Source organism: Sinocyclocheilus grahami, unplaced genomic scaffold (genome assembly GCF_001515645.1).
Source record: "Sinocyclocheilus grahami isolate Dianchi unplaced genomic scaffold, SAMN03320097.WGS_v1.1 scaffold268.1, whole genome shotgun sequence".
NCBI lineage: Eukaryota > Metazoa > Chordata > Actinopteri > Cypriniformes > Cyprinidae > Sinocyclocheilus > Sinocyclocheilus grahami.
In genome coordinates, this window is record NW_015505447.1 from 1,900,485 (window position 1) to 1,915,285 (window position 14,801).

The following is a 14,801-nucleotide window of genomic DNA, read 5'->3' on the forward strand; positions in this document are numbered from 1 at the left end:
AAGGGGGCCAACACTTTTTCACACCACTGTATATATGTGTGTGTAGCCTGTATCTGGTACAACTATTGCTTGATGAATGAGGATACGGAGCAATACGATCCCATTTCACATTGAGCATTCCAGAGACAATTCCGAAATCTTCAGGGGGGAACGAGTCATCGGACAGCTCAACCTCTAGCGCAGCACTAGAAAGAGGCAAAAAGAAAAGTTAAACAATAATAAACTAGATTAGAAAGGCTCCCATCAGCTACTTAATATTTATGTGGTTTCAACAAAACACAAAGCCATTTATCAGTCCTTAAACTTATTTGGTTAAATTCAGAGAGAACAATACCTGGTGCCCACATTGTACACGTTGTACTGCAGAGTAAGGTCTCGTCCCTCTACAGCATATCGGTTAAGCAGGGACTTCGAGGCCAACAGACGAGCCCCTTCTTCTCCTGCCACCAGACCCACCACAGCAACCAGAGCAAATATACAGAGCAGCCTCATCTGTGGAGGTGAAATGACACATTTACTCAGTCCCCAGACGTTTGCAGACCGTTATAAAAAGAAGAGGGGATGCCACACAGTGGTTAAAATGGCCTTGTCCCAACTTTTTTTGAGATGTGTTGATGCCATGAAATTTAAAATCGACTTGTTTTTCCCTTAAAATGATACATTTTCTCAGTTTAAACATTGGATATGTCATCTATGTTGTATTCTGAATAAAATATTGAAATTTGAAACTTCCACATCATTGCATTCTGTTTTTATTCACAATTTTTACAGTGTCCCCCTCAGGTTTGTATAATGAACATCTCAATGTGTTAGGAAAAATGAAACCACAACAAAAACGTTATCACCAGTGCTGGAAAACACAAGCGTATGATGTGGTAGATACACATTTGGACAAGTGAAGCCACTTGATTAAAAAGAAATTCAGCAATGAATGAATGAATTAGGCTCGTGCTTACAGTTTACAGTTCTATGACCTTCAATATAACACCTTTTAATATACACATTTACTTATTTTAAAATTACGACTCTCGATACACTTCAAACTGTTATTTTTGTATGCTTACGTGTACAACACAAGAACATCATTTCAGTATAATTATTGTACAGAGCATAATTAATTGTATTTAATGCACTATAATAAAACGTATTGAAAGACTAAGATCAATTACTCTAGTATATATCTATAATGTAAATGCGACAATTATACACAGTCGACGGTTTACGTATACACAATCACATACAAACCTCATGTTTTAATGCGTCATTCTTCTCATACTTTCTATAAAATAAATATATATATATATTTAGCAGGCACTTTACCTTTGTCCGTCAGCTTGAACCTCAAAATTAAGAAGCCAGTTGAAAACACGAGCAGATGATTTTAGTGTTCCGCTAGCATGACGTGTCCACTGTGTGTACGGAAACACTCTAAGCCTCACACCGCCACCTACTGCTTCGGATGATAACTTGTTTTAAAATAATTACCTGACCGTAGAAGGCAGCGAAGACTGTTAATGATACTTAAATCCTAAAGAAGTAAAAATGAGAAGTGAAAAGTCTGTATATAGAGAAAGAAATATAATCTCATAAAAACATTTGTTTTCAAGATAACTACGATTGTTAATGTATACACTAGATAGAGTCCTGTTCAAAAATGATATACAAAATAAAATTGATATTTTTTATAAAAGTAGCCTATATACAAACGTAGCAATAGACAAAAATGGTCTGAGAAGTACCCAAACTAAGATACCCAACATAAAGTATTCTCAATCAACCCAGATCTCCTGATTAAGGAATCCAAACACAACTAAACAAGTTAGGCACAAAATATGTAACAGTAAGTTGTCTTATTATTTTTTTTTACCAAACTTAATTACTAATGTTAAAAATGTTTTTACAAATATCTATTTGTCAGTTTCGTTTAAAGTAGTATGTCTTACACAGCTAGTCTTCATTCTTCAATGAAGCCCTTGGCTTTTTGGCCAAATCCTGACTAATGCAATCCGTTTTAACTTGATCACAACTTGTGGGCTTCTGCTTGTCCACTCGACTTTTGAGGACTGTCCACAGGTTCTCTATGGGATTAAGATCCGGGGAGTTGCCTGGCCTCAGATTTCAATGTAATGATCTCCGAACCACTTATCACTCTTGCCTTCTTGTGACATGGTGCTCCATCATGCTAGAAAATGCACAGATCATCACCAAATTGTTCCTGGATCGTTGGGAGAAGGTGTCTTGCCAGATATCTTCATACCATTCTTTATTAATGGCAGTGTTTTTGGGGGTAGGCCTAACACAAAATCACACTTTAAAAAATGCTGGGTTCAGCCTGTTGGGTCATTTTATTGGGTTATTTTTAATATTTTAATATATTACTACGCAGGTGCTGGGTATTTTTCTGCACTCTAAAAATGCTAAAAAATGTTATTTTGTATTATTTTTTAACCCATAGTTTTTCTGTAGCCTACCTCAGCTGCTGGGTCATTTTACTGTCAATACAGTGTAACCAATGTTGGGTAATCTGTGCGTTTTGCGTTTGCATTTGGAGCGGCCCAAGGCATAAGCGAACTAGGCGGCTGCTTAGGGCCCCCATGGCCACCAGGGGGCCCCAAGACTATATGAAATGACAGCTTTTTTTTGCATATATTATGTCATCTTATTATTTCCATAGCGACGGGTCATGCAGGCACAATAGCGCAGTATGAGCAGTGTTGGGGGTAACGCATTATAAGTAACGCGAGTAACGTAATCAGATTACTTTTTTCAAGTAACTAGTAAAGTAACGCATTACTTTTTAATTTACAAGAGAATATCGGAGTTGCTTTTTCAAATAAGTAACGCAAGTTACTTTTTTTCCAGTTTATCAATTGACAGCTCTCCTGTCCCCATGTTGAGAGAAATCAGATGTTACTGTAGTTCTAAAAAATAATGCAACTCAGAATATGATGCAAACCTTTTTTAAAATGTTATTAAATGTTAAACAACACAAATATTCTTTATGTATTTAATCCCATTCTATTAACCCATGTCTTTGCTTCTGACCTTCCATGATCCAGTTTAACCATACTAATAAGCAAAAATAACTCTAGACAAACATTTGTGTGTCTTTTTTATTGAAGTGTGTTGCAATTTCTTCTTCTGCATTCTACTGTACGGACGTAAATTTACTTTCCCTTCAGCCTGAGACTTATTCATTTCACTTTTGGTGTGAAAAGGCTTTTATATTTGCCAAAAATATAATTTTTTATTTTAAAAACAAACAAGCAAGCCCTGTCCAGATTTAAAAAGTAACGCAAAAGTAACGTAACTTTCCATAAAAAGTAACTAAATGTTACTTTTTTATGGAGAAACGCAATATTGTAATGCATTACTTTTAAAAGTAACTTTCCCCAACACTGAGTATGACAGATGCATCACTTTTATTTAGATTTTCCTTTTTTATTCTAAATATCCACAAACTTGTTAACTATACCATGAACTATATGATAGGCCTACAACCTATATTCTGATTGTCAGATATGTGTAAATTAATTTGTTTTGTTGTTTAAACAACCTCCATGTTAGTTGATCTATAAATGCACGCTGGACGCTGTCGTGTGGATCTGTCGGATTAACATCACGTAAATTTACCCATTTGATGAAAATTGGGTGGCCAGAAAGTGGGTGACATGAAAGTAAGTGGCCAGTGAACTGGGAGAAAAACAGAGTAAACGTTACTGTTACCTATACACAATGTGTATTTGATAGGAATACACCACGTAGTCAAATTTGAAAGGATTATTATTGCAGCTTTCAGTGGAATTTGGAAATCAGTGTGTAGGCTATTTAACAAACTATAAATGTTTTTTTTTTTGCTGACACTTAATTGAAATGTCTATTTAAACGTCTGAAACTTAAAATAAGGTAGGTAGGGTATCATCTTGTTTTAGTGAAGTTCATATTTTATTAAACATCCGTAAATAGCCTTGACAACATTTTAATTAGCTAGTTATAGATTAGGCCTAAAGTTTTTGTCTTCTGTGTAAAAATAACTTTCCTGGGTAGCCTATATATTTTTGTAATAAAAATAAGTTTCTGTTTCATAAACTTGGTATAACAGCTTAACATTATTTACCTTAGTCTATCTTTGGGGCCTTTGCTATTATATTCCAACATCATTATGCCTCAAGTAGCTATAGATTAAGATTTGTTGTTTTAGATGTACAGATGGCTTGCTGAAGAGTTTAATAATTTATGTTGTTAAAATATAATATTTAGCCATTTTTCAGTACACCACATTAAGTATGCCACTTAGTACTGTAAGACTTTGAATGTTAAAGTGCAAATTAACTCCTGACCACTCTTGTGGGTTTGCTACTGTTACAATTAAAAATTGTAGAAGGGTAAAAAAAAATGCCAGGCAGACATATAAGCAACACAGCTACAACAAATTAAAGTGATAATGGTCACATCCACACTGGCAAGGCAACATCGGCACCTTCACTTCCAGGTCAAAGAAGCTGTCAATCAAAAAGTCAGTGGCCAATGAGAACACACCGCTGCTTGCCCCCACGAGAGATTTGTGCCAGAATGGCGCACGGAAACTTAAGAAGCGTAAATGAAAACTCTGGAAGCGCATTTGTAAGTACAGATCAGCGAATGAAAGAGGAGAAACCCATTGCAAAACATGCAGTGTAACAAAGGAAGTCAAAGATTTTGCCTGCAATTTTTTTTTCAGTTTCAAAGACATTTTATTCAGTTTCAATTTTCATATTTCAAAATATTTTCATAAGTTTCTTGAAAAATTACATTAATTTTAAGAGGCACAAAGGTAATTCTATAGACTGCAGGAAGATATTTGTATAATTCAATATTAGTAATTAATTAACAGTCCAATAGCCCTCATGTAAAATACAATTTTAATTGTATCACTTTTTGTATCAAGCTTTACTGAGTATAAAATACTGGGAAGTGCTGTTTATGTTTATATATTTATGCTTGTAAACAAGCAACACATTTGTTACTAGTTTCATGCTGTGTTCTTACAGTACTTTTTAATTCAGTTATCTTTTGAGGCTGCTTATTTGGTATTGATTTATTATTTAGTATCTAATGTTTAGTAGGCTATATTGCTTTTCTTAGATCACTAATTTAAAACAAAAATCAATATAACATAACAAATGTTTATCATAATTGTATATTAAAATTCGGTATTTAAAATGTGCCAGGACTATTTTGTTCTTTCCAAAAGAATTAACTTTTAAGCATAGAGTATTATAAACCTTGTGACCACTCTAAATAGCTGGCACAGTAAATCTGTCTGATTACACTTCAGTCTCCAGCAAACTGATTAGCACCTTCCTGGCATCTTCTGCTACTTCATTCAGAGCACTCTTCAGCATTGTTGACACAGTGCAATAGGACATTACTCCTGCCGCCACAGAGCCTAAAATGGGTATAAACCTAACAGCAGACTCAACTGCATCTTCTGTTATCAGAAAGGATATTTCTCTTAGTATGGCTATTATTGAACCTGTGCATAATCTTTGATACCAAGCTGAATTAATCAGACCCTCGACATTCTCTAGTCTCTTCCCATATTTTTCACAGAGCTTCTCCAAAGACTCCTTATCAAGACCAAAGGTGTTGCAGTACTTCTCTATCTCAACTGCTATGATGGCTAAATCCACAGCAATTGAAAGACCAGGAACCGGAACAGCAGCCATACAAGCAGACAGGAAGGCAACTTTTCCAATGTTTTCCTCTAGAGCTTTCTTCTTTCTCTCATTAATCTCCAGTGTGATATTCGGCAAAGCCAACATCAGCACACGTCTCTTATGCTGTGGAAGCTCCTTCTCCATCCTCTCCTGCAGAACATTTAGATCATACTTTCCGAACTCCCAGCCAAAAATCAGGAACACGACAGGATCTTCTATACCGATCTTTCTCAAACCTATAAAAATATAAAAGGTATTATGAATTATGTAATCATTAACAAAGGATTATTGTATTATTCATATACAAAAATGCCTATTATCATGAATTCTACAATCATTTATATTAATATCAGTTTTAGATGGCCAAATATATATCCACAATAAAGCATAATGTTAATGACAACCTCAAAAATGTAACGATAATTGTGTTTGTCAAAGCATTGCAATTTCATGCTGAATGAACCAACCATTTTCACAGTCTTTTCTGATGATATCCAGTGTATTTTTCAGGTCAAAGTTTTTCTTTCTCTTTTCGGCCTCAATGCTCAAGTCAATCTTGGAACGAACAAAATAAAATCTTTTCTTCATCTTCATAATCTCTGTGGCCAGCTGAGTGTGGCATTCTCTGAACCGATCTGAAGCAATGATGATGAAAAAATCATAGCGTTCAAACTGAACCATTTTAAGGTACTCATCAGCTTTGAAGTTTGGTGTTCCAATGCCAGGAAGATCCCACACTTTCACATTTTTGTATTTTGGGTGAAGGTAAACTGCTGGTTCTGTAGTGGTCTCCACTACACCAGTTTTAGCACAGCCCTCTTCTTCATCTCCTAGACCCCTGAATGCATTGACAAACGTGGACTTTCCAGAACCAGACTCTCCCGTCACACCAATGTTAAGTTCTACAAGATCCTGCTTTTTAAGGTATTCTTTTATCGTGTTTATCGCTGATGGGAGATCCTGAGTTGATATGCAATCTTTCATATCTTCCAAATCCTCATGGGTTAATACACAATAATCTTCAAATGTAGCCATCTAAAAAAAGAAACATGTCAACCAGTTTGTCGCTGATGAAATATCTAGAGCAGAAATAATTTCATGAAGTTTGTTCAGCTTGTCTGCAAAGTTATCAGCAGAAGACATCTAAAAATGTGTTGGCATATACAAACATAAAAAAGCCTCAAGATTGGATTATCTGTTGTTGTACTTAACACAAGTACAAATGTGCAGTTCTGTCATGACAACTCTCTGAGATTTTAGCATGGTAATGTACATGACAATGTTAATGTGTTTGGTCTTGGTGGAATAGATCTGCTACGCTGATGCTGCTGCGACAGAGCAAGTACAGAGACTTGCTACTGCCAATACATCCACAGACATGCTGCTGTGAGCTTGTAGGAAATACTGCTGCTGCACATATAACATATATGAAATTACCCCCCAACAAAGCAGGAGACTCAAGAAATGAACAATACAGGCCAATAAATACATGCAGCCGAGTGTAAAAATATAATACTGCTGCATCAGCGGACATGCATATATATATACACACATGAAAAAAATGAAAACAGAAAAGGATAGAACAAAACACCCCCCCAAAAAGCAGCTCTATCGCCATGACATATGTACTGCTGCTGCTCCAAAGAGCCAAGTGAACCGCATATATTATTATCTATGTGTGCCTGGGCTACCATGCCGACTGAAGACATGCTGCTGTGAGCTTGTAGGAAATACTGCTGCTGCACATATAACATATATGAAATTACCCCCCAACAAAGCAGGAGACTCAAGAAATGAACAATACAGGCCAATAAATACATGCAGCCGAGTGTAAAAATATAATACTGCTGCATCAGCGGACATGCATATATATATACACACATGAAAAGAATGAAAACAGAAAAGGATAGAACAAAACACCCCCCCAAAAAGCAGCTCTATCGCCATGACATATGTACTGCTGCTGCTCCAAAGAGCCAAGTGAACCGCATATATTATTATCTATGTGTGCCTGGGCTACCATGCCGACTGGCTTAACAATAGTGGCCTATGACTATGTATGCCTTGGCTACCATGCCGACCGGCTTAACTCTAGTTAGAACGCGCACTGTGTGTAGTTAGCAAAATGATATACGTTGAAAGCTGATGAGATAAGAACCCCAGCATCCATCTGAGCAAAATATCATAATTTAAGTCATTTGATAACTGCCACTGATATAACTTTTATACTCTTATTGTACAGTAAAACCATTAGGAGCGATAAAAGAGCGTGCCTCTGATGCTGCGTGCAGCTGAAATCAACTGCACACTCAGCACAGCTAATGAAAACATCAACCTTAGAAATAATTAGCCTACTGAAAGCGCTGTAGTTTTGCTGTATATAGCTACTAAAAATATGTAAAGTAGCCTACAACACACAAATAACATTAATTAATTGTTAGAATCTATCCTACATAAAAAAAACCACAAACATTTACAATCAAGTCTGTGAAAAAACAACACCAGAATTAAGCCAGAAGTTTAAGCATAAGAATACTAATGTAAATTTGCTAACCAACAGTAAGAATTTTTATCCAATTAACTGCCTAGTTTCATTTGCTGCATGTTTAAAAAACACGTTAAACATACGTTTTACGTTTTTGAGAGGAAATATAATATATATAATATAATAGTAACCCTCTATGGTATGCACTATATTCTAACCATAAAATATTTTTTCTAATAAGTTTTTATTACTTGAAATAGCTTCAATCATACAAATCAAATCAGATTTTTGAAGAAAGATTTTTTTGGGGGAGGGGGAGGGATGGGTACTTATGGAAACGTTGCGATATGGCAACGCTGTACCACAATAGAAAATGGACAAAAAATAGTTTTTCTATAAAATTATGATTTTCTTTTCTATTTAAATGAACAGTTCTTTTAGAAATTGATAGATTTATATACTTGGAGCTCATGCAAACCAAAAATAAGTACATCCCTATCATTTAACCTTCACTAAAGGCTAACTCATCCTCACTCTCATTACATGGAAGAGCAAACTCTGCACTCTTCCTATTGGCCTTTCTATAAAATATTGCTGTATTCATATTCTGAAAAGAAGAAATAATGTTGTTATTTATACATAAATACAACTATACTACAGTAAACACTTCAAATAAATAAATAACTGCAATCATATTACTGATGTTACTAACTATAAAAAATGATTTCGCTCCCCTAGTGACGTTGCAAAGGGATCTCATTATAATAATACCGCCCCTTAATCTGTAAGTTTCCACCCACGGCGCCGTCATTGTGATTTTGCAAGCGACAACTGTGTACCAGTTCTAATGCCATAGCGAAAGTTTGAGTAAAACATGCTAACTGTTCTGTCTTTGGCTGCACAGATGAGCACAGAACACTACTTAGAGTCCCAGCCTCAGAGGAGACAAGCAGTGGATTATTGATTTATTTACTGTATATTGCTGCTACCACACAGATCTAAAATGAACATGCGATTTATTTCCCAGCTGTTTACCTTCACGGACATAACAGACTTTTGTAACGTAAACTTGTGTGTGAATGAGAACTTAGTTTAGTTCTCACATGCTGTGACAGCCACGTTCTGTACGTGTGCACTCAGAAAACCGTATATCAGAAGTTTAAACTAATATGGTTTAAAACGCATGATTTCAGCACGATAAACATGATAATCAGAACCAAAACAGATGTTTTTTAACAGGTTCGAGCTGTAATGGCGCAGCTCAAACGCTGGGGGGAGCAGCAGCTCATTTGCATTTAAAAAGACAGGCACAAAAAACAGCGTGTTTCTGCTTCCACTCAAAATGGGCATTTTCAAAATGGTATAATAAATGATCTGTGGGGTATTTTGACACATTCTGGGGACACCAGAGACTTATATTACATATTGTAAAAAGGGGCATAATATGTCTCCTTTGAGTCCTGCCCTTTTAATTAGTGTGCGCGTGTTAGCAGTTGGAAGTTTCAATAATATTAGCAAAGATAATTAGAATTATTTAAAAAGCGAACACTTGTTCCGTTCTTATTTAGCTCTGGAACCTGAACGAAAAAATATTTTTTGCTAAGAACGAACCGAAATAAAAGGATTTTATTTTTTGTATAACTGTGTGTCTGTTTTGCACTCTTGATGTTTTAGAGTGTAACCCCTTCCTTGCTGTCCACTTTTTTTACTGCATTGTAGTCGAATTATTGTTTTTAGTTTAAATATTTGCTGTGTTACAGTCACACCAGTTTTTAGGTGTGTGTGTGTATATAAGTGTGTGCGTACGCGTGTGAGTGGATGTGTTGGTTTTGCACTCTTGATGTTTTAGAGTTTCAACCTGTCATTGCTGTGTACTTTTTTCTGCATTATGTCAGATTTGTAGCCTAGTTTCATTTGCTGCATGTTTAAAAAACACGTTAAACATACGTTTTACGTTTTTGAGAGGAAATATAATATATATAATATAATAGTAACCCTCTATGGTATGCACTATATTCTAACCATAAAATATTTTTTCTAATACGTTTTTATTACTTGAAATAGCTTCAATCATACAAATCAAATCAGATTTTTGAAGAAAGATTTTTTTGGGGGAGGGGGAGGGATGGGTACTTATGGAAACGTTGCGATATGGCAACGCTGTACCACAATAGAAAATGGAAAAAAATAGTTTTTCTATAAAATTATGATTTTCTTTTCTATTTAAATGAACAGTTCTTTTAGAAATTGATAGATTTATATACTTGGAGCTCATGCAAACCAAAAATAAGTACATCCCTATCATTTAACCTTCACTAAAGGCTAACTCATCCTCACTCTCATTACATGGAAGAGCAAACTCTGCACTCTTCCTATTGGCCTTTCTATAAAATATTGCTGTATTCATATTCTGAAAAGAAGAAATAATGTTGTTATTTATACATAAATACAACTATACTACAGTAAACACTTCAAATAAATAAATAACTGCAATCATATTACTGATGTTACTAACTATAAAAAATGATTTCGCTCCCCTAGTGACGTTGCAAAGGGATCTCATTATAATAATACCGCCCCTTAATCTGTAAGTTTCCACCCACGGCGCCGTCATTGTGATTTTGCAAGCGACAACTGTGTACCAGTTCTAGCGAAAGTTCGAAAGTTTGAGTAAAACATGCTAACTGTTCTGTCTTTGTCTCTGATGAGCACAGAACACTACTTAGAGTCAGAGGAGACGAGGAGACAAGCAGTGGATTATTGATTTATTTACTGTATATTGCTGCTACCACACAGATCTAAAATGAACATGCGATTTATTTCCCAGCTGTTTACCTTCACGGACATAACAGACTTTTGTAACGTAAACTTGTGTGTGAATGAGAACTTAGTTTAGTTCTCACATGCTGTGACAGCCACGTTCTGTACGTGTGCACTCAGAAAACCGTATATCAGAAGTTTAAACTAATATGGTTTAAAACGCATGATTTCAGCACGATAAACATGATAATCAGAACCAAAACAGATGTTTTTTAACAGGTTCGAGCTGTAATGGCGCAGCTCAAACGCTGGGGGGAGCAGCAGCTCATTTGCATTTAAAAAGACAGGCACAAAAAACAGCGTGTTTCTGCTTCCACTCAAAATGGGCATTTTCAAAATGGTATAATAAATGATCTGTGGGGTATTTTGACACATTCTGGGGACACCAGAGACTTATATTACATATTGTAAAAAGGGGCATAATATGTCTCCTTTGAGTCCTGCCCTTTTAATTAGTGTGCGCGTGTTAGCAGTTGGAAGTTTCAATAATATTAGCAAAGATAATTAGAATTATTTAAAAAGCGAACACTTGTTCCGTTCTTATTTAGCTCTGGAACCTGAACGAAAAAATATTTTTTGCTAAGAACGAACCGAAATAAAAGGATTTTATTTTTTGTATAACTGTGTGTCTGTTTTGCACTCTTGATGTTTTAGAGTGTAACCCCTTCCTTGCTGTCCACTTTTTTTACTGCATTGTAGTCGAATTATTGTTTTTAGTTTAAATATTTGCTGTGTTACAGTCACACCAGTTTTTAGGTGTGTGTGTGTATATAAGTGTGTGCGTACGCGTGTGAGTGGATGTGTTGGTTTTGCACTCTTGATGTTTTAGAGTTTCAACCTGTCATTGCTGTGTACTTTTTTCTGCATTATGTCAGATTTGTAGGTTGAATTTTTGAAAATTCTCAGAATTTTTGTGTTTTTGTCGATTTCCCATTCATTTCCTATGGTCGGTCATTTTTGACCGAAGACCACAAGTGTGACTTTTTTTTTTTACGACCACTTTTTAGTCTGCTCGAATCATGCCCTCAACTTTTGTGTGTTCACATTCCAAATGCCATAAAAGTCACCAAGTTTCGTAACATTCTGATGAAGCTGTAATTAAAAAAAATTCAAAACTGTCAAAAGTGACACCTTAAACATTACACAAATTTGACAGCAGTTTGATAATGTTTACTACCTAAGTGCACATAAACGCAACATGTTGCTCTGACCCTTATCTTGGACTCAAAACTTCCTCAATTGGCATATCAAATCAAAATTAAATTTTAAATTTCCCCCTCCTCTCGGATGATCTCCAGAGTCTTTTTCTGGTCAAAGTTCTTCTTCCTCTTCTCAGCAGTAATGCAAAAGTCAATCTTGGAACGAACAAAATAAAACTTTTCCCCCATCTTCATAATCTCTGTGGCCAGCTGAGTGTGGCATTCTCTGAACCGATCTGAAGCAATGATGATGAAAAAATCATAGCGCTTAAACTGAACCAGTTTAAGGTATTCATCAGCTTTGAAGTTTGGTGTTCCAATGCCAGGAAGATCCCACACTTTCACATTTTTGTATTTTGGGTGAAGGTAAACTGCTGGTTCTGTAGTGGTCTCCACTACACCAGTTTTAGCAGAGCCCTCTTCTTCATCTCCTAAACCCCTGAATGCATTGACAAACGTGGACTTTCCAGAACCAGACTCTCCCGTCACACCAATGTTAAGTTCTACAAGATTCTGCTTTTTAAGGTATTCTTTTATCATGGTTATCGCTGAAGGGAGATCCTGAGAAGATAGGGTGTCTTTAATATCCTCTAAGTCCTCCTGGGTTATTACGCAATACTCTTCAGATGTAGCCATCTAAAAAAAAGAAACATGTCAACTGTGTTATAAAAAGTAAAGTTATAAATAGGCCTTATAAATGCAAAAAGGAAGTAAAAAAAACACCTTCAATGAATAGGATATTTGTAGTATGCCATATAAAGCCTACAAATAACCTAACAATAATAACAGAAAGTAATAAATATTTTTTATTTATTTTTTTATTATAATGTCTAAGGTAATATGCATTTTCTCCCCACTACATGCCTGCAGTTAATTCTGAAAAGAGTCAGATCATAAAGGCTAAATTATGGCACAGATGAAATTAGATTTTTCATTATTATCTGTACAGTTTTAATGTTCCATGTTAACTGACCCATTTCAGCTGAAACTCCCATTTTAGCTGGAAGAAAGATGTCTTATTTTGTGACCATGAAACCTCACTTTTAGACGTTTCGTATGAATTTATAAATTATACATACATTTTAGGTTTTGGAAAATGATTAACCCTATCCACTTTAACAAACCCCAATCATAGCAGTTTTTATGTCAGTTATTACTGTGGCAATATTTTTAAGAGTTTGTTTGTGAAATTATAAGGATACTCCAGTTATCTGGTCCATTTATCTGCCTAATGCCCCGCTGTGCCAGATATCAACCTATTTCAAAATAAATGGAGAGAGAGCAAGCGCAAATCCTGGCAGCTGCAGGTCGCAGCGCCACTTCCGGTGGCATCCCCAGCGGTCTTTCTCGCCATTTCTGCTGTTTGCTCTGTAAAACTACACTGTGTATAATATATACAGGGGCGTAGCAATCATTTCAGAAGTGAGGGGGACAGAAATGTTATATAAATATATATATATACACACACACACACACACACATACAGTGCCTTGAGAAAGTATTCATACCCCTTCATATATACTGTATATAGGAAACGTTATTTTGTCTCTTATTTCTTTCTTTTAATTGGCTAATAAATCAGATACACTGTTGGACAATAACCAATAAATGCTTTGTTAATGTACTACAAACACTTTTTTTCCCATTTTTATCACATAATAAGGCAGAATAGTTTCTGTACTGTAATAAATGCTATGTCAAGTAGCACTGAATTGTTCGTATACTTTATTTATTACCTGGAGATGATTTTAAAAAGAACAAATAAACCATATATATATACAGTGGGGCAAAAAAGTATTTAGTCAGCCACCAATTGTGCAAGTTCTCCCACTTAAAAAGATGAGAGAGGCCTGTAATTTTCATCATAGGTATACCTCAACTATGAGAAACAAAATGAGAAAAAAAATCCAGAAAATCACATTGTAGGATTTTTAAAGAATTAATTGGTAAATTCCTCGGTAAAATAAATATTTGGTCACCTACAAACAAGCAAGATTTCTGGCTCTCACAGACCTGTAACTTCTTCTTTAAGAGGCTCCTCTGTCCTCCACTCGTTACCTGTATTAATGACATCTGTTTGAACTCGTTATCAGTATAAAAGACACCTGTCCACAACCTCAAACAGTCACACTCCAAACTCCACCATGGCCAAGACCAAAGAGCTGTCAAAGGACACCAGAAACAAAATTGTAGACCTGCACCAGGCTGGGAAGACTGAATCTGCAATAGGTAAACAGCTTGGTGTGAAGAAATCAACTGTGGGAGCAATTATTAGAAAATGGAAGACATACAAGACCACTGATAATCCCCCTCGATCTGGGGCTCCACGCAAGATCTCACCCCGTGGGGTCAAAATGATCACAAGAACTGTGAGCAAAAACCCCAGAACCACACGGGGGGACCTAGCGAATGACCTGCAGAGAGCTGGGACCAAAGTAACAAAGGCTACAATCAGTAACACACTGCGCCGCCAGGGACTCAAATCCTGCAGTGCCAGACGTGTCCCCCTGCTTAAGCCAGTACATGTCCAGGCCCGTCTGAAGTTTGCTAGAGAGCATTTGGATGATCCAGAAGAGAATTGGGAGAATGTCATATGGT

General features: G+C 35.9%; 4 protein-coding genes across 4 annotated transcripts in view; 1 reads left to right on the forward strand and 3 right to left on the reverse strand.

Annotated features, from left to right (window-relative positions):
- Nucleotides 1–1,427, reverse strand: part of ssr2 (signal sequence receptor, beta) — a 6,746-nt gene extending 5,319 nt beyond the window's left edge. The window contains exons 1-3 of the mRNA XM_016291203.1: nucleotides 1,321–1,427; nucleotides 335–492; nucleotides 87–185 (exon numbers count right to left, since the gene is read on the reverse strand). Of these exons, the coding sequence (XP_016146689.1) occupies nucleotides 87–185; nucleotides 335–492 (257 nt within the window). The 5' untranslated portion in view covers nucleotides 1,321–1,427. The remainder of the gene's footprint in view (nucleotides 1–86; nucleotides 186–334; nucleotides 493–1,320) is intronic.
- The window catches only part of LOC107599558 (SH2 domain-containing protein 2A), a 32,588-nt gene extending 23,133 nt beyond the window's left edge, over nucleotides 1–9,455 (forward strand). Inside the window, exon 10 of the mRNA XM_016291201.1 lies at nucleotides 9,445–9,455. The gene's annotated coding sequence lies outside the window, so the exon portion shown is untranslated. The remainder of the gene's footprint in view (nucleotides 1–9,444) is intronic.
- On the reverse strand, nucleotides 4,836–6,848 carry LOC107599559 (interferon-inducible GTPase 5-like). Its single transcript, XM_016291202.1, has 2 exons — nucleotides 6,167–6,848; nucleotides 4,836–5,935 (listed from the first exon to the last, which is right to left on the reverse strand). The coding sequence occupies exons 1-2, from the start codon at nucleotides 6,732–6,734 to the stop codon at nucleotides 5,307–5,309; spliced, it is 1,197 nt and encodes a 398-aa protein (XP_016146688.1). The 5' UTR covers nucleotides 6,735–6,848; the 3' UTR covers nucleotides 4,836–5,306.
- A 2,814-nt stretch (nucleotides 9,456–12,269) lies between the features above and the next one.
- The window catches only part of LOC107599582 (interferon-inducible GTPase 5-like), an 8,818-nt gene continuing 6,286 nt past the window's right edge, over nucleotides 12,270–14,801 (reverse strand). The window contains exon 2 of the mRNA XM_016291222.1: nucleotides 12,270–12,839. Coding sequence (XP_016146708.1) covers nucleotides 12,270–12,839 — 570 coding nt within the window. The remainder of the gene's footprint in view (nucleotides 12,840–14,801) is intronic.

Excerpts from the sequence above, each read along its gene's own strand:
- LOC107599559 (XM_016291202.1), bottom strand. The coding sequence starts at position 6,734 with ATGGCTACATTTGAAGATTATTGTGTATTAACCCATGAGGATTTGGAA. Across the intron at positions 5,936-6,166 it reads CAGAAAAGACTGTGAAAATG|GTTTGAGAAAGATCGGTATA; the intron begins GTTGGTTCATTC and ends ATATTTTTATAG.